Below are 19,687 nucleotides of genomic sequence, written 5' to 3'. Positions count from 1 at the left end.
TCGCTCTTTAACGATTTCCATCTTGTATCTGAGGACATGTTCGGGTTTTTTTATGTTTTGGTGCAGTGTGTTTGTGAGAGTGTTGTTTTTCATTGTAGGTAGCTGCTATTTATTGTTTTATCATGCCACTTACTTTTTGATCTTTATATTGGCTTATATTGCATTTTCTTGTTTTATTGGTGCTGTGATTTTAAATTGTTGTCTCTTTTATTATGTGTGTGTGTGTGTGTGTGTGTGTGTGTGTGTGTGTGTGTGTGTGTGTACGTGCATGTGTGTGTGTGTGTGTGTGTGGACCCCAGAAAGACCAGTGAAGCTGTTGTGGGATCCAGATAAAGAATAAAAGAAGCATTCTTCTTATCTATACTAGCCATTAAGACATCTCATCTTACTGTGCTTCCAGCGTAAGTGATGGTCCCAAAATCCACAGCGCTTGTAAAAAAAAGAAAAAAGAATTGATTAATTTAAAAAAAAATCAAAATGTATCTAAAGTACAGTCTCTTTGTATAAAAGTCCCTCTTTGTGTTTCCCTGTTGAGCTGCAGTCAAAGGACAGGATCAGGATTTCCATGTTCAGAGCACCTGGCTGTTGTTTTGATACTGTGAATTGTGACTCTATCAGCTGTATGAGAAGGTTGCATGAACTATAGAAGCTGCACTGTTCACCAAAAACCTTAAAATCATGGCACGAGTGGCAGGAGCAGTGGTTCAGTAGGGCTCATTTTTGCCCGTGGTGCCTCGGCAGTTAATCAGGCCCTGTTATACACACAATGTACAGAAGAATATGTGTTAAAGGTTGTTAAGCCCCATAATGGCAAAGACAGCATAAGAGGACAAAATAAAACTAGTCTTTTTTTTCAGAGGTCAGAAAAAAATGCAAATCGATATTGAAAATATTTTTATTGAGTAGAAAATGTATTCCATCTTTATTTCATCATTAAAAGAGGTCTCAAAACATTAAGGTCCAACCTCCAAATGAATGAATTTGTTCTCAAAAACAAGTTTTGTTCATTTCAAAATGTAAACAGAAAAGTATATAGCTTGTAATCTGTTAATTTCTGTTAGTGTTTTCAACACTCAGTGCTATTATTTCTGGAAATGCCCCAAATCACAGGCCTACATACACAACATAATGCCAGTCCATAACAAAGCTGTGAAAAAGTGTCAGTTTTGGTTTTTGAAATTGTGTCATAGGCTACATTATCAACATGGCTTTTGATTGCATTTCCTGTTTCCAGTCCTTCATGAATACATCTCAGAGGGAAGTTCAAACGATTTAATATATTCTTCATGTAGGCACTGCTTTGGGCTTCAGGAACATCCTGCTGTGCCAGTAGTCTGGATTGTCAAAAGATCTGTCCGCTGCAGGTTCCCCTATCCCGACTCCTGCTCGCACTTTTACGTAGGGTTCAAACCCAGATTGATGTGCCTCTGTGCCCCCTACTGCTCCTTCCAGTTCCTGTTGCACATTCTGGTACACCACTGCATCGCCAGGCGGCAGGGTAGCAAAGCAGTCCATGTCCTCATACTCATACGCTTCGTCCTTGTCCCTTCCCTGTTTCTCCAGCTCCTTCCTGTCTTGAAGAGCTTGTCGCAGCCTCGGCTGTCTGTTTGTGTAATGGTAGTTACTGTCCTCCACATATTCATCCTCCTCCTCCTCCTCCTCCTCCTCCTGCTCATCCTCCAAGTCTCTGCTCATCCTTGCTGGCGTGGGAGGAGGAGGAAGGTCATGTGCTGGAGGGCTTTCATCCTTTTCATTTCCCCTGATGTCCATGTATTCATATTCGACTTCATTAGATCCCTGCTGCTCTGAATCTGAGTTGTGACTTCCCCAGACCTCCACAGATGGTGTGGTGTCACCTGAGCATGCTGTCATATATGATGATATGGAGGAGGTGCGCTTCTTGTTTGGCTTCAGCCATTGGCTGTTGTTCCTGGGCGAGACAGGTGTCACACACGTCTGCTTGTTCATGTACTCATATTCTTCATCATCCGGGTCATCCAACAGACCCCCCGAATGAGACTTGCCCATCCTGCCGGAAGTAGTTCGAGATATGGAAAGTAGGGTTTCTGAAAAAAAAGAAAAATGGATGAAGTGAGGTTTGCAGTACTTGATGAAGGTGTCATCAAAAACCTTATAGCTGTATGTTGCTTTTGTCTTTCTGCCAACACATTTGTTATTATATTGAGATGTGCACGGCTTCTTTTGTTTGTTTTTGTTTTTACCCCTTCGTCTTTTCTTTTACAGCAAAAATATAATATTATAAGAGTTGGAAATTTAACTATGCACCATTAAAAGAAATAATGAAGTGAATACTTTGTCACTTACACTTATTTGGTTTCTTGTAAAGAGTTAGATGAGAGGAATGATACCATTTTCATGTCTCAGGTAAGTATGATGCTACCTCCAGCAGCCGGATAAATTAATTTAGCGCCATTTTTCAAAAGGTAAGAAATAAGAACGATGCTCTTACCTCTCTCTGGGCTGTCTCCGGGAAGCACATATCCATTCTGATCTTCTTCCTCCATGTCTGGTGATGGTGACTCTGGTGGCCCGCCGGACATGCTGTCCCTCTGCGACACGTAAGCACTGTCCTCACGATGACGATGTCTCTTCAAGCTGCCTGCCGGAGAAAAGTCCTCAATCATCTCCAGCTCCACTGCTGTGCCGCAGCCCTCTGAGCTCTCAGACACGGTGCGGGCTGAGTTTAGGCGAGAGCGTGACTGCCACGTCGCCTGCTGAAGACAACACAAACAGACCGCTATCAGTAAAGAGTAAGAAAGTACAGCTGGATGACGGTGTTTGATGATGGTGTTTAGCTACCTGTGCTGGGTTGTCAACACCTGGGGTCATAGGCAGGTATCCAGCCACATTTGATGGACTAAGAACCACCTTTCGAAGAAAAAACAGAAGTGAGATTTAGAACCAGGAGGTGACAGAAGAGGCCTTTCCAGGCATAAAAGTGACAGTAAGCAATATCACTTACTCTGTGAGTGTCCATCCTTGAGAGGCGACTGAGGGTCCTGGACTGAGACAGATAACGGGGAGCTGGAGTTATGCCATCTACCACCGCATCCTCCTTGTCTACCATCTCGATGTCTAAATCATCCAGGTCATCCAGGTCTGCACTGCGCTGGGCGAGTTCGTCTGGGGCTGCCTCCTGCTGGCTGCAGTCCTCCTGGCGGACAGAGGTGAGACATAGATTAATGTATCGCCTGTGTGCTTTTATCGACGCTCCACAATAAACAGAACATTTCAGTCCACATTAAAAAACATGTACTGCATAAACACACAGGCTTTCTTACTTTGATCACCAGGTAGCGAGGCGGGTCTCTGGCCATTCTGGTGAATTCATTAGCCAGCTCTTTGAATGTTGGACGGACATTCTCATCAATCATCCAACCTGGAAATTAAAAATAAGAGCCATAGCTTATAGCCACGTAGTTCTATAGAGTTGTTGAGACTCATGCACAATAAAAAGCATCTGAAACTAACTAAAATGCAATATGAACTAAACTAAGAGTCCGCAGCCATGTCTGCAGCTCTGCGAGGCTGAAGCTTTGACCTAAATGCTAACATTATCAGCTAACATGCTCATAAGGACAATGTTATTGCTAATTAAGTATAATGTTAACCATGCTCACCATGCTGCTATAGCATGGCTAAAAAGCATCTTAAAACAGGGGTAGAAGACAGGCACTCACACTTGACCATGACCATGTAGACATCAATGGTGCAAATTTGAGGCTGGGACAGACGCTCGCCCTTTTCCAGCAAATCAGGAACTTCCATTGGACGCATTGTAGTGTATGGTTCTGCTCCATAGGACATCATCTCCCATACTGTCACACCTGAATGAAGGTGACAGATTTCGTGAGGCATGTAACAGCATGACTGGTTCATCTGAAACATCCACACCTCCACTACAGTTCTCATAAATAATCTTAACCAAACTAGGACTTGTGAGGTGGTTTAAAACTCACCATAACTCCAGACGTCGCTCTGATGTGTGTATCTGCCAAACAGGATACTCTCCAGAGCCATCCATTTGATTGGTGCCTAAAAATGTAAACAAGCAATGCATAGTAGTCACACATATCCAAATACCCTAAAGGTGCTGGACCAATAGAAGTCAGCAGTGAAAACATGAGAACATCACTGGCTGATGTGCCATTAAATTGCACTTTTTTTCATGGAAACACTTTAATTAAAAGAAATGTCTGTATTTGTCACTTCAGTATTCAGTGAATGTGAGAAAACAGGAGCAATGTTTCTCAGTGTGCAAAATAAATCCATGTCATTGGCTCTCTTAATGAACTTTGGTCATTTTACTGAGTGTACATTTGTTTATCTGTTCTGGCAGGCCACGGACCTTAACCTCGTTGTAAAAGTACTTCTTGTCATCTAGATAAAGCAGGTTTGCAATGCCGTAGTCGGAGATCTGGGCGGTGTAACCGTTCTTCAGGAGCACATTTCTGGCGGCCAGGTTCCTGTGGACGACCCTGTTCTCCTCCAGGTAATACATACCCTGATGAGAAAGGGCAACAATGCTTTTCATTGCCTGGGCTGTCACCAAACCACGTGCAAATGTGCAAAAAAATAGCTTACACATGTGCAGACACACAAAAAAAAGGTTGGTCCTTTACCTTCGCCATTTGAACACACCAGTTGAGCAGCCTCTGCGGGCTGAGTTTGTTCCTGCAGTTCCTGACGTGCTCCAGCAGAGAGCCGTGGCTGCTGAGCTGCATGACGAGCTGCAGGCTGTCTCCAGGACAGATACCCTGGATCCTGACAACGTTAGCGTGGTCCAAGCTTCCCATCGTCATCATATGCTGCAGCGAGCATTTAGGTTCAATCATGGAGGATTATTAAAAAGAAATGCCAACCTTTAATTCAGGTTTTAAAGGAATACTCCAATGAAAATCTAATGTTTAAGTATAAAATATTCTCTTCGTGTAGACAGATGGCTCTGAAAAGTTTGAGGATTGCTCGTCATGAGGAATGCAGGTGTCCATACACACCTTTTAAACTTCTCAAGGTTCTGCAACATAATAGATGTGTCTGTACGTTCACCATATTACAAATGAATAATCATCACATGGCCAATATTCAGTGTATTCAGTTATGTTGTGGAGAAAATGAGTACATGCACATACACAGATCACCAGCAGAGAAGTGCTGCAGAAGTGATTTTAAAAGTTTCCTGAAGTCATGTTTGTCACGTTATTATGGGTTTGCCAAAAGAATCCATTGCAACTTCTGTGAATTCAAGGTGACTCTGCAAAGAAGCAAGCTGCAAACCTTTCAGAGCCACCTCTCAAGCCTACCATCAGTGAGCCATTGATACACGAAATAAATTTCCTTTATGTCACATTTTCTTACATCTGTAATCTTATTGAAGGTGTGCCGTCCAGTGCGATCATGAATCACTTTTATGGCCACAGGAAGCTTCACTGTATCGCCCTCAGGAATCCAAATGCCCTGTGAGGGAAGAAACAGATTTGTTCAAGAGACAGACTCATAGTTTGCCAAACAAATACCTGATGTGCACGAGGATGATCATGTAGAGAATCATCATTACCTTATGCACCGATCCAAACACTCCATTACCCAGCAGCTTGATCTTACGCAGCTCAGTGGGCTTCAAGATCCGAACATGGACTTTAGCCCCTTTTTCTCCAGGATCCAGAGGCTCAAAGCTCTGTAGGCACGTAGAGAACTTGTCAACACAAACTTAACCGAAGCATGACAGCATCATGAGGACTTCACACTCAGACTGACCTCTCCGCTCTCCATGTATCTCCTCATAGCTCGCTTGCGACGAATGGCGAGACCTCGGCGGTAGAGGACAGTTAGCACGAAAGCAGAGAACAAAATGAAGAGAAGGGCAATCGCTCCAAGTACGATGAATGTGGTCGCTTGTCTAATGACAGATGAAGAGGAAGAAGAGATGCCACATTGTCAGCACTTTATACTGAATCATAATGTCTCCACTATTTAAAAGAAGGCGGATTGAGAGGCAACTTACCCAGAAATGTAGCGGGATGACCCAACACAGTCTCCAATACCTGGTCCATAGCATCTAAACTCAAAACACAAAAAAGAGATTAATTTGAAATGAGCATACGTAGGAATACAGACAGAGAAAGCAGAAGTCAGTCCTTACCCCTGGGTACAGTTGACGTGGCACGGTTCACAGCGACTTTGCTTGTTGGGGTATTTGAAGATGACTTCCTCCCCTCCCATCACGCCCTCAGGACACGAGGAGACGCAGTGTGGACCATCCTGCAGTCTGGCACATGCTACACACTGATCTGCCCCCTTAAAACAAGGAGAGACGGTTTAAGATCACAGACAATTTGAAAAGAGAACACAATTGTTCACAGTCAGTGGCAATATGGGGCTTAATTGCTCTATACGGTATCTACGGTAAAGCCACTAGGTGGCAGCTATACAGTGAAAGAAAATAGAGAAGACCATACCAGGCCTGTGCAGGTCTCCTTTCCCTCCTGGACCTTACACTCAGGGTGGCATGGCATGCACTCCCCTGACTGAGTGGCAAACTCCCGCCTCTCCCTGCATTCAGAGCAAAAGGTTACTCACTTTCAAATTCTTTGAACAGACTGCAGATAAGATTGAAGCACTTTAGGACTGCTACACCACAGCAAACATTACTCACATTAAGGCAAACACTGTCAAAATTATAATTCATATTACTGACCCGGTTAAGAACATGCAGTCTGACACACAAGTTCCTCCCCTGCTGTATTTCTGACAGGACACGCACTGGTTTGGCCCCGGACCCCAGCAGCCATCAGAGGAGCACAGGGGGTCGCACACACGGCCCTCACTGACTGCAGAACATGAACAGAACAAGAACTACTGCATCATCATCATCAACACTGAACGGGAGCTGCTTCCAAATGATCCACCCTCACTTACCACACTGAGCTGTTGGTCTGTTGTCCTTCACGTCTTTGTCCTTCTGGCGCCGCTGTGGTCGGGAGCCGCCGGTCAAGATACGAGTCCAGTTGACAGTGTTATGGTAGCAGAGCTTCTTGTTTCCTGTGATGTAGACGCCGCCATCGTTTATTTTCCGCAGCGAGCGTAACCCCAAGGAGGTCAAAGAGGGGATCTTCACCACCATAAGAGAGTAGCCCCTGAAACAACAGGCGGTGAACAGATGTGTTAGAAATGGATATTCTCCAATAGTGTGATATAACTATATTAGCAAAGAAAGGACTTAATAATAGGAATTTTGTGGGCAGCTGAATATTTCACTTTGGAGGCCATCTTTTTGAATTTATGAGGTTTGAAATGAGACGAGAATATTTGCAATTGCACAATACTACTGGAAATTTCAAAGAGAAATACAATCTGCATAAATTCATATTTATTTTCATTGTAAACTATTTCAAACTACAGCATAAACTCTGTGGTATGTAAATTTTAGTCCGTGATGGTTAAATTTCACAGTTATTGAAATCTTTATGTCCTTTCTTTGCTTCCATGAACACAACCAGACTCCCAGATTCCCAAATTTTGCAGCCAAAGACCACCTTAAATCAGAAAGAGCACGCAAGTAAACCAGATGAACCGATTAAAGAGTTGAACCCATCACCAACTCAATCACACAACCCCAGTAATGAATATGCCCTCTAAGATTAATATGGAATAATAATATCTAAACCAAGTCAAACCATTTCAAACTGATACGGCGTACATGAAGAGGCAGATACAGGCGGCCATGTGAAATATTTACTGTACCTTTTAGAGCTCACTCCTCTACATGGGGTAAAAATGAGGTAAGAGATAGATACAAAAGACAATCAGATTCAGTCCATCAGATCAGGGACGGTTTAGTCTGCGATGCAGTGAACGATACAATAACATGATAGTGTCATGACCTGAGTCAACAAGAAAAACAAAAACAATGTCAGGGGCAAAAAACAACCACTCACTTGTACAGTGTCCTGCCCTGAATTGTCTGGAGGTTGGAGAAGACTGACAGGTCAGACATGTTTTCAGGCCACGACTGGATACTGAGGATGTCTGAAATTAGGAAGATTGTGTGTCAGAGGCTCTAACCGGACTGCAAACACTGTGACGTGGCATTAAAACCAAACACAACACACAAACACACACCTGTAATCTCCCTCACAGTGTTGAAGATTTTCAGTTTCTCCGGATTGAGGGCAGGAATACCATTGTAATCATCACTTTGAAGAGAGAAAAACGAGGGAAAGATAAAGGCATATTGCAAAAAGCATCCATAAAGCACAGATGAAAATACTTAATAACCTACTTAATACACTAAAAGCTCTGTCGTATCTCACAAAACCTGTTATAGGTTTACCCTTTGATTCCAGTCACCAGGAAGTGCAGACTGCCCTGGATCTTGGTGCAGTTTATGAAACTGTCAATGTTCAGAGCATCAACAGTCTGTCTGGTTGGACTTCCTGTGCCATGGCAAGCTGGGAGGAAGATGACAAAGAGGAGGAAGAAAAGGATAAGGTCATGTGTCAACTTGGACCAAGCAGTGGAAAATTTGGTGGCGGAAAGTACCTGAAGCCACTCTTATTACTAGAATGCATTTATTTCACAGCTACAGCGCAGTTACTTAAGATTTTACATACAAAACACATGATTAACAAATAAAATCTGATCGTTTTCTAGGTTAAACTGCCCAGACAGCATAACATTCAGCATACGAAGCAGTTAAAATCAGCTCATTCTCAATCAGCTCCAGCTTTTTTTCATTGTATCTCTGCACTTTAATTAAGTGATATCTTGCAGAACTTTTACTGGCACTACTACTACACTGCTAGCTCCATGAAATGACTGACTTGAATGATTTGCCAAGCACCAGTTGAATTTTCTTAAATACCTTTCGGACAGAGGCCTCCACAGGGTTCACACCTTTTTACTCCATTTTTCTCCACCTCCATTTTATCAGACGGGCAACTGCGCACACACGAGCTGCCGTCCACCACAAAGTTTGCTGGAAAAAAGAACAAAAAATGTGTCAAATGACCACATGAGCAGGTTAAGATACAAGTATTTTACATTAGTGTGCAATGCAACTTGTGCAACTGTGTGAAAACTATGAGTCCGTATGAACATGTGGCTGTAAAGCAGCGAGGGTGGGGACTCACTGGGGCACTGGGCCACACAGATGGAGCCAAACTGGTACTTGGCATTGGGGTTGGGCTCCAGTTTGAATGTGTGCTTGTTGTAGATGAGGGTCTGGGGACACAGAGGCACGCAAGAGCCGGAGTTGTTGAAGTTCCTGCAAGCCTGTAAAACATCATATAACTCAGTCAGCAGCATGCTAATAGATTTGTGTTTATGACAGACCTTTTTCACAACACTTTGACTTGTCATAGCAGGAAAAGTGCAGGTGTTACTAATAACATTAACAATGACTGTGTTGTATTTAAGTCTCCTAGTCAGCCATGGCAGTGTGACAGCGTGGCACAGTACCAGCAAGCCCCTGAAGCTGAAGCAGCTAAATGGAATTCAGTCATCATCAGTTTTATCATTTACACCTGTGCTTTTCCTACTGCAACATGCCAAAACATCTCCTGTGAATAAAAGATGTATTTGAAGCTGCAGACTCACAAAGCAGTCTGTATCCAGGGGACCAGTGCAGCCTCCAGCACACTCAATGTGGCAACACTCGCTCGGGTTTCGACCAAAACATCGGCCGTTACACTGAGGGGCGCACACAGTCTTTGTCACTGCAAGAAAGTTGAGAAAGTGTTAATTTCTTCATTTGCAGTGGTTCCAAACTTTTTTTTAAACCAAAGCACCCCTTCATAGTGTGTTTTCTGTCGTTCATTGTACCCTCCATGCCCACTCATACATCATCCCTACATGTGCAACATGGTTATCTTGGTTAAAATACATATGCAGCTGATCTTTAAGGTGCTCCAGAACTGATGCATGGGAAGATGCTGATGTCACTCACAGATCTGGCACGTGTCATTTCCTGGACCCCAACATGGGACGTTTCTACATGCTTCATTGCAAGGCTCTGAAATATAATTTCATTATCAGTACATGCATTTTTGCATTTTAATCAGATTTTAATGTCTGACATCAAAATAGAAGGTGATTATGCTCATATTCATTAGCATCCTTTCCACTCACTTTCAGGCCCGTTGCTTTCAATCATAATATCAGCTGTTCCATCCTTCACTATGTCCAGCCAGTTCACCTGCGGGGCGTAGCTCAGGTACTTGTTCTGAATGATCTTGACTCCTCCCTCCAGTATCTCTGTGGGTAGCACACAAACACTTAAAAGACAGGGAAAGGGAAAGACAATCGGCAAAGCAAGCCCCAGCAGGCCCATGACTCATCCCATCGAGCTCTGCCATTCGCTCTTTACTACAACACGTACAAACTCAGGATAATGAGCTGAAGCTCATGTTACACTGGCAGTTGAGCAGTTGAGCACATGAGACATTCCAGGGACTTCACATCAGAGCGACTGCTGCTGTCCGACGACAGGTGAGGGTGTGGCTGCACTGTGTGGGTGTGAGAGCTCCAACAGTAACCAAGTGTCACATCCAGGCTGAGCGCTTATCTGCTACACTCCTGCCTCCCACACTTAAACACACTAACGTGCGTGACTTCCTGCGTACCTGTAAGGTGTGTCAAGCCCAGTTCTTGCAGGCCATACTGCCCTTCCTTCTGGTAGTTGACCATCACAGCCAAAGCGTAGCGGCCCTCATAGAGTGTGGTGCCTCTGATGACACGCAGGTGGTCCAAAGGAATGTGGCTGAATTCGTTGACGGCGAACAGGATGTAGCCCGTCACCTCCCTAATAGACTGCAGGGTTAAAGAAAGGGAAATTAAATAAAATACTGGTAGCTTGGTTTTTTTTGGTTAGTCATAGATAATCAGGGTCACAACCCAGCAGCAGAGGCGTGTTTTGCTTGTGTGGTTAGTCACCATGACTGTAGTGCAGTGACGGATTTGGAAGGGGACATTCAGTAAATGAGCTCATTGTGCAATTGACATAGACACATCATTCACTATAGACAGTAATAAACAGCTTGTTTTTGTTTCTGACTTCAGGTTGATTCACATCCCCGTCTGGACTGGTTACTATACAGTTCTTCTCAGTGACACACATACTGTGCCGGTAATGTGCACTCTATAGACTTGTTTTTGTGTGTTCAAAGCCTTACCTGCAGGAAGGAGAAGTCTCTGGTGTGCTCCATCATTGTAATCTCGAGGTTGCCCATCACAATCTCGCAGCCGGTGTACAGTTCCTTCATCCGGTTGTACTGGTTCCCTGAATTTCCCGTCATGCTCAGAACATTCTGGGTGCCTGAACAAACCACCACTGGAATAGCAAAGGATGAACTCTTGTTAATGAGTGTCTTTAATGTCAGAGCTGATTAGAAACTCGACAGTAAGTCACACCATTACACTGCATGACACGTTCCTTCATCACCATGAACATGGACACTGTCCTGCTCTTGTAAATACTCACTAGCACCCCAATGTGTATTAACCTGCAGCTGAAACTAGTCCCCAACAGATACACTATTTACTCCTGTTTGAGTCACGTTTGATAAAAGCTACAACGCCCAGCTCTTTTAGGAAATGATGTAGAGTTCAGAAAGTTTAAAAAATTACTTTTTTATGTTTTATGGATATGGACAAAACCAAGTGACAGTGCTAAGTGATATAAGTACCAGTACATGCCTGCGTGCAGACCTTTGAAGGGAGCTGTAGTTTTTCTGTGCTCACAAAGCAATTATTGTCTAACTCTGTTAGAGATTACAAAGGTTTCAGTTTCTTATAGCAACTGCTGTGGTGGATGGTGATTTGTCTAAGAACATGGAAAGTACACCTCAGGTACATGTTTCATTTTCATACAGACCAGTGAAAGAAATGCTGAATTACAGCTTGTATGGAGTTACAGAAGCTAATGGAACAGAGGCTAGCCCTGATGTGACGTCATGACTTCAGCTCTCTGCATTTCCCGAGTACAAATCACATTCTCTCAGTCACTGCGTTTTACAGACAATTTTTACAGCTGTCGCATTTCATGTTCATGCAGCAGTATCTAAATGAAAATAAAACTATGCACGTTCTATTAAAGCATTAATGAGGAAACAGCGTAAGCCCTCATAAAGAGTGTTTTATGCCATTTACTACAAGCTATTTTGCTTTGCTCAATATCAATGAATGTTCTGTAACAGTGCTTAACAAGCTGAGGATTGTATACAGGGCATGTCCTCCTCTGAGACAAACATACGAGGCCTTGTTTATGGTCTGTGGGAGTTCAGCCATTCAGCGTCGCTTGAAAGCTGCTTTGCTATTCAAATGTCAGACAGGAGGAAAAGCAGCAGAGAAAATGGAAGAAAGAGACAGCCGGAGGGACGGACAATTGAACCATGACCGGTGATCTCAATCACATGTTGCATCGACTTTCCAAAAAATACAAACACTATACACATAAATACACGATATGTACACATAGTTTTGGTGAGGGGTCGCCGCTCACAATAATTTCAATAACAGTGAGCTTCCATCTGTGAGGCAGTAGATTTGGAGAAAGTCTGTTTCAACATAACAATGACGCTGTGCACGAAGTGAAATCCATAAAGAAATGGTTTTCCCACTTTGGTGAGGAAGCGCTTCACTGGTCTGCCCTGACTTCAAACATATTCAACATTTTTGGGATGAATTGGAAATCCTGCCATCCATCATCGGTTTGTGACCTCACTATTGTTCTTGTGGCTGAATGGGAGCAAATCTCTACAACCAGGCTCCAAAATCCTGTGGAAGGCCTTCCCACAAAAGTGGTTGCTGTTACAGCAGCACATTAATCCCCAGTGTTTCATTTGAACATCCACATACTTTTGGCCATGAAGTATAAATCTGCATCAACAAAAGGCTTTGCTCATCTCCTGCCAACTAACTGAACTTTAGCCTTAAAAACACATTTCTTCACTTTGGGTTTTATTTGATCAATATTCTGTGATTATCTACCCTTGAGTTCTTTTGCTTTTACGCTGAAGGTGAATACCAATTAATTTCACGACAAAACAAATATCAACAGCAACATGTGTGTCCAGAAGTAGTCACATTTATTCTGGATAAACCACAGAAAACAATTTGCAGGCATTATTTCCTCTTCCTGTTAGACATGTTACTTAAGATTTCTAATTTCTAATACTCTAAACATTGCTAGATGCCACTAAAGGTAATGATGAAAATGTCTGAGAAATATTTGTTTGTGAAATGTTTCGTAATTTGGCCGCACTGACGCTTTAACCTCAGTCTAAGCATAATCATCAACCCAGTCAGCTCTTATTTACTATTAAGTGAGGAATTAAAGTCCACATCATACTTGTTGATCTTGGCGTACCTGGATCTGAGGAGTGCGTGTTAAATCACACCACACCAGCAGGTCACACACACAAGGTATGTTCAGCACACAAACACATTCCATCTGCTGACATCAGAGTCAAGATAGAGCGCAGCAGAACAACAGGATCAACGAGGGCATAAAAAGGCTAATGATTATTAACATCACAGCACAAGCAGGGGACTCAAATCACAGTGTGTGTGTGTGTGTGTGTGTGTGTGTGTGTGTGAGAGAGAGAGAGAGAGAGAGAGAGAGAGGGAGAGAGTGACAACGTCAAACATCTATAAAGTCCTGATAAGAGACTTTGTAGATTAAGATTTAACAGCGAGTTCACAAGAACTGTCTCTGCATGAACCAATACTAAAGTCCAGTTCACTCCAATCAAAGAAACACTCATTTCCCCGCTGCACAGTGTCTAAGCATGCAGATAGCTTTGGTTTCATCTGAAGATATTTTTAAATATCTTGTCAGGAAAGTCCTGTGCACCAGCACAATACGACAGAGGTGAAAGGAATTTTGTTTACGTCTCAAGGCGTCCTTTTCAGAAATAATGTCTCACTCATAACAGCAGCGTCTGTGGACCATCGAGTCTGACCAGGACATTGTTTCTGGGAAGACACACCGTGTTTAATTTCTTTAAATGTCATTTTAGATTTGGCAAGCCACACAAACACGATTCGCGTTGGATTCGGCTGGAGGCTCAGGTGATTTAATATCTTCAAACCTGGACGCATGATGATGTCATCAGGCCTTGAGGAGACAAAGACATTTTAACAGAAACCCTGTGTTTCAAACGGGCCATCTATTTTGATCTGTTATATGTGAAGCTACAGCTGACACCTGAAGCCAAAATCCACCTTCCAGCACCTCTAAAGCTCACTACTTAACACATTAGAAATGGCAGGGTAACCGTTGTATAAAACAACAATTAGCCGTTTCACTGTGGGTCATGTGCCACACTGTGTTGGCTTTGAGGAGTTGCCAAACGACCAAACTCCAGGACTGCTCCCTGCCAAAATGTCAAACTTTAATATATTATTCAATCCAACTGCCAGCATTGGCAGCTTTGCAGCCATTTCCCACTAGCTTCTTGTCTATTCTCTGTTGTTTTCATCAATGGAAGATATCACAGCTGTCAGAAATTACAGACTTAAAATTAAGAGGCTGATGTGAACATTATTTTTTTTCACTTGGCTCCTCATAATTATGTAAACACAGCATAACAAAGTCCATCAACTTTACACAAGTGAAATCAGTGGAGGACCCCCTCAGTGACACAGGACGTGCTATCTGTAACATTTACAGCCATGCATGCTCTCACACAAGCATTTCTGTGTGTTGCTCCATCTCAGGGTTATCACATTGAGCCGCCATGACTAAGTCTTGATGAATTTGTTTTCAGAGACTTTTCCTCATTAAAAGCCGTTCAATCGAGACATTGTCAGGTTTTGAGCTGCTCAAGGGTGGCACTCTTTATCTACGCAGTGTTATCAGTGGATGACTTGAGCTGTTGAAATCTTGTGAAATATCAAGAACCTTCAACACACAACAGTATGTGCAGTATGCATACAGCGGAGGCACAACCCACTCCAAAGGTGGCAAACCGGTGTGGACACATGCAACACAGTATGTGACAAAATGGTATGTCAGCCAAACAGTCTGTGCACAAGCTGCAGCTGTGGAAGTTGAAAATCTCAACAGGCCGAGTGGGTTTTCTCTGTCAAAGGAGGACTTTCAGTGTTGGCAGATGGATGATGGAGAAAAAGGAATGGGGTGGAGGGTTGAGAGTCGACACACACACGTACACACACGAGCACAAGCAAACAATGGCCCTATTTTGAAAGAGTCCAAAACAAGTGTTGTAGTGTATCAAGATGTGTCTGCACTGACACATCACTGTCTGTGTCACGCTTCACAGACACTGCACTATGTCTACTTATTCTATTACTATCATATACTGCACATGAACTCAAAGCAAAATGGTGTCATTGTCCTCGGCAGCGAAGCGTAACCCAACACATGACGAAAACACAACACGGATCAGGTTCAGCTGTTATTTTCGTTCGTCTGTTACCAGGGTTTCAATTCTCAAAAAGAAAAGAGGGAGAGGAAGAAAAGAAAAGAGGGAGGAGGAGATAAACAAGCTCAATAAAGCGGTTGAGACTGAGGTAAACAGAAACTTGGCACAGGATGGCCAGAGATTACTGCATACCTGGCAGGTGAGCACGCACACAAAAACACACACACACACACACACACACACACACACACACACACACACACACACACACACACATGCAAACACAAAGACAAGCACCTGAGCACATGAACTATTCATTTCATGGTGCTTTCACTGGTTCACAGCCAGAGGTTGTGTACAAATGAACTGGCGGTGTAAGGGACTGCTCCTTCAAGCTTTAGTGAGCAGGCCATGGCCAATGAGGGGAGTTGTATAACGTCACGCTTTGGCGACGGGAGCAACTGCATATTTGCTTTTTGACACATCAGTTATACTTGGATGTCACACCTGTAGAAGTACAGAAGCACACTGAAGAGGCACCACCTGTTATTGTTTTCTCCAAAGATGTGAAATCAATTTGAGCTCTTACAAGCTGAGACCCCACTGATGCATCCTGTGGTGTGTCATGAGGATTATTTTTGTGGAAATGAAATTCACTTGTCCTTGCTGTGTTTGAAAATGAAAGTTCTACAAGTTGGTAATCACTGTGATGTTTAAATACAGCTTGAACATGTTTGTGTAATGCGTGTCCCTCTTACACTGTTTTCTCTTCATAGTCAAACTCGTGCAGAAAAATGCAGCAAGGATCTAAAATGACAACTGGCTTTGAAGTAAAAAGACCCTGAATGCCTCACTTCATGTCAAAACTATACTACCCTTAGTTACTCCATTATGGCTGGCCAATTAACCTCATATGTTACGGCTGATATGTTGATACAAAGGTTGGCGTACAGGTGCACCTTTCTACCTCAAAAAAACAACAGCACATCTTTTATACCTGCCTGGTTACTGCACAAGGCTCTGTCACCTGAGGATCAGCTGCCTTAAGATCTATGAGCTCATGTCCACATTGTTTTTCTCAAACTCGGAGCGCCTCTCCATTCACCTGCCACCAGGTGACAGCAGCAAGAGCACAAGGTCAAAGTTCACAGAGTCTCACTGCGATTCAAATCACAACACCTCTCTCTGCCTCAAACACATCACTGCCCTCAGTGCTGCAAAGTCACAAAGTGCATTTCACTTGAGTGCTGCACTCAAGTACAGTTTTGACATACTTTCCAAGTTATTCTTCTTTCTACTTGTACTGCACTATATTTCAGGGGGAAGTACTGTATTAGTTTTTACTTCAGTGCTTTTATTTGAGTCACACCTAGCGACTAACTGAAGGAATCAATCGATTAATCGATCAGTCCATCGACAGAATATTAATGTGTAACTGTTTTGATAATCTCTTTATCATTTTTTTTCAGACAAAAATACAAAACATTACTAAACTCCAGTCCTCTGTTGTGTGCTTTTCTTCGTCTTATGTGATAATGAACTGAATATCTTTCAGTTTTGGACTCAAACACAAGCAATTTTAAGATATCAGCCTCGCTCTGGGAAAATATGACGGGTATTTTTCACTTTTTTCTAATTTCCTATAGATCAAATGATTAATCCATTAATCTGGAAAACAACTGGTAGACTGCTGCATAATGAAAATAATCATTAGTCACTGCCCTAGTTACTTCAAGATAATATTTTCATACAAAACCTGTGATCAGTTTCTAAAAATTGAATACATTTTTGTAGATTACCCAACAGTATACAAAACAGCTGAAGTCATCTTCACTTCAACCAGCTTCAACATTCAAAATACTGTTCATCAATACATTTTGTTATCACTTGTTTACTTTCATTAGGTCTCTTAAAGAAAGACTTTGGAGTATTTTTACATCATGGTGGTATCACTTTTACTTTCATAAATGGAAATACTCCTCCCCCCACTGACTGTACAGTGAAAAAGGCGATCAAACAGAGTTAAAGTTTTCCACTGCAAAGGAAAGATCTTTTGGGCTGACCGTCAGTCAGCAGGCGGTGAAAGGTTGGGCACTGTCGAAAAACCTTGAAACAATTGAGACATACATGATAAAGCACACGGAGAGTCGTGGGAGAGGTACAGGTGACTCAGTGCAAACAAGTTTTACGTGTGCGGAACAGGTTCTGGTGTCTGGGGTTTATGAGGTAGGACAGGTGTTTGCCTACATCAGAGCACCAGGTGTAGTAAGCAGCCGTAATCCAGGTGTTAGGGGGGATTTGTCAAAGTGCAGCGCAAAGGTCGACGGATGTTCGGGGGTTATTTGAGTATAAAAAGTGGACAGAAAAGTTGATCTTGTGCGTGTGTGTGTGTATGTGTGTGTGGTTGAGCCCACCTTCTTGTGTCTGCGCGCTGCAGAGCTGGAGAGCACACAGCAGCAGGACGCACAGCACCTGCTCCACCTTCCTCATGAGGCCGGTCGTCATCCTCACTCAAATTCCGGAGCTGGTGGCGTTTTAAGCAAACATAACAGTCATATTAACAAAAAGAAGCGCGTCCTTTCCTCATCAAAAATCGTCCTCGGTCGTTTCAATCCGAGGGAGTCCATTTAGACGCCGTGGCTGATATAATCCCGATTGTCCGGCGCTTCCTTGTTCCTTTCCTTTGCCTTCTTCCACTCAAATGAAGAAATAAATCCGCTCCGATAGTGAAAACCTGTTTGTGTTTTCTCTGTGTGGATTTAACTGAACCACAACTTTACAAGCCGCCCGCTCCGGTTTGTGTGAGAGGAATCACTACAGCTCAGTGATTGGAGCGCAGCGCGGAGCCAATCAGCGGCAGGAGCGTCTGTTTCTCTGGCACTGATTTATGAGGGAGGGCCCTGCCTGCGGCCACACGACTACACAGAGCACGTAGCTGCTTACAAAGCCTGCAAAGCCCATGGAAACCTTGAAAACACTTTGGAAGATGCATGAGCACATAGTCAAGCTTGTTTTTCCTATGTCCCCATGGGAAAATATGAAAATGCTACCGGTCATGAAAAATATGGATGGATGTCACAACAGCGTCCTCTATTATCATCATCACCATTTTCAAAAAAAGCTTTTTCTCTGTTCAATAATTATTGGTATATAATTATTTATATAGTACAAATATGAATCTTCCTTTAATCATATCATGTAAATGTATGAGGCTTTGGATGTTGTAGTGGAAAGTGGGGCTGCAGAATATGCAGTAGAGGAAGTTATTCATATATCACTGTTCAAAATAAAGGTTAGCCTACAAAGTGCTTCACAATAAAAGCACTGAATATTAAGCAGACAGAACAAAACACAAGAGCAACACAATCAGAAATAGCAAAAACACTGAATAAAAGAAACAGTATTAACATTTGAAAAGCCATCGGTTAAGAAAATGTGAAGGACTGTAATTGAATGTCATAATCAGTTGAGTGACAACTCTCACTTTCGTTTTAAGCTTAGCTCTGGAAAGAGAGACAAATTACGTATGTCAAAGCAAAACAACCTCACTGTGTCCATTTACACAACAGAGCTTTCACAACAGACAGTCAACAAGGCAACAAGTCCAAAAACCTTTCACCACAAGAAAGATGGAGCATTTTACCTTTATTCAAAAGTTTGACAGCCAGGACAATCATTGAATGGCACCTTATGCTCCAAGGCCACAGGGACGATCTGAAAGAGATGTTTCTTGTCACATGTGCCTGATCTTTGGTGACAACATGTAGATTAAGTGAGTGGCCTGCCAGACACACAAGTACGACATGTCAAGCACTGCTCTCAAAAACTGCTCTGATTGTCATACATTTGATGATGGAGGACGTGTCACTCTAACCGACGTGCTCTCCCCTTCATGGTTCCCCCCCCATAACCTGAAAACGTGTCTCTTAAATGAAGAAAGGACCATCTTTATTCCCCTGGGAGAAAAAAAATCACATCTATTCTATCACTGTCTACTAAAAACAACAACAACAAATACCCAAAAAGAAATCTGCTCTCTTTTTCTTGACTGTATGTGTCACTCTGTCACATGTGATCCTCAGGAGCACTTCTGTTGTCTTAACAGTCGGGCTTTGACCCCTCCACTCCTTTATACTGGTGGCCTGGAAATGCAAGACTGTTTATTGCTGCGTCATTCTGTTGCTGCGTGTTTTTACTGCTGTACGTTGGGCTAATTTGTGTTTGAGTCGGGCACAACAGCGCCAGATAATTGCTTGACACATATAAGTGTTATTGAACAT

General features: G+C 42.9%; 1 protein-coding gene across 3 annotated transcripts; it reads right to left on the bottom strand.

Moving 5' to 3' along the window:
* Positions 1-937: 937 nt before the first annotated feature.
* On the bottom strand, positions 938-18,165 carry erbb3a (erb-b2 receptor tyrosine kinase 3a). 3 transcript variants are annotated; one of them, XM_076757194.1, is made up of 29 exons: positions 17,822-18,165; positions 11,193-11,350; positions 10,644-10,830; positions 10,150-10,275; positions 9,968-10,033; positions 9,619-9,737; positions 9,153-9,294; positions 8,885-8,998; positions 8,354-8,471; positions 8,143-8,216; positions 7,959-8,049; positions 7,765-7,782; positions 6,940-7,157; positions 6,719-6,851; positions 6,480-6,573; positions 6,164-6,318; positions 6,026-6,079; positions 5,779-5,920; positions 5,579-5,698; positions 5,380-5,478; positions 4,644-4,829; positions 4,370-4,525; positions 3,981-4,056; positions 3,702-3,848; positions 3,303-3,400; positions 2,984-3,175; positions 2,821-2,889; positions 2,471-2,732; positions 938-2,066 (listed from the first exon to the last, which is right to left on the bottom strand). In XM_076757194.1, exons 1-29 carry the CDS (start codon positions 17,910-17,912, stop codon positions 1,285-1,287), a joined length of 4,287 nt encoding a protein of 1,428 aa, XP_076613309.1. In that variant the 5' UTR covers positions 17,913-18,165; the 3' UTR covers positions 938-1,284. The 3 variants fall into 3 exon arrangements, with proteins under 3 accessions (XP_076613309.1, XP_076613308.1, XP_076613307.1); XM_076757193.1 differs by having other exon boundaries at positions 2,471-2,735; positions 2,984-3,172; XM_076757192.1 differs by having other exon boundaries at positions 939-2,066; positions 2,471-2,735.
* Between the last annotated feature and the right edge of the window lie 1,522 nt (positions 18,166-19,687).

Source organism: Chaetodon auriga, chromosome 2 (genome assembly GCF_051107435.1).
Source record: "Chaetodon auriga isolate fChaAug3 chromosome 2, fChaAug3.hap1, whole genome shotgun sequence".
In the NCBI taxonomy this organism is placed as follows: domain Eukaryota; kingdom Metazoa; phylum Chordata; class Actinopteri; order Chaetodontiformes; family Chaetodontidae; genus Chaetodon; species Chaetodon auriga.
The sequence above is the reverse complement of the archived record's forward strand: the minus strand, read 5'-3'. Positions and strand labels throughout refer to the sequence as shown.

Coding starts and splice junctions, on each gene's coding strand:
- erbb3a (XM_076757192.1), bottom strand. CDS start 17,912: ATGACGACCGGCCTCATGAGGAAGGTGGAGCAGGTGCTGTGCGTCCTG. Junction 5,699..5,778: donor GATACATGGAGAGCGGAGAG/GTCAGTCTGAGT, acceptor ACGTGCCTACAG/AGCTTTGAGCCTCTGGATCC. Junction 4,526..4,643: donor GGTGTGTTCAAATGGCGAAG/GTAAAGGACCAA, acceptor CTTTCTCATCAG/GGTATGTATTACCTGGAGGA.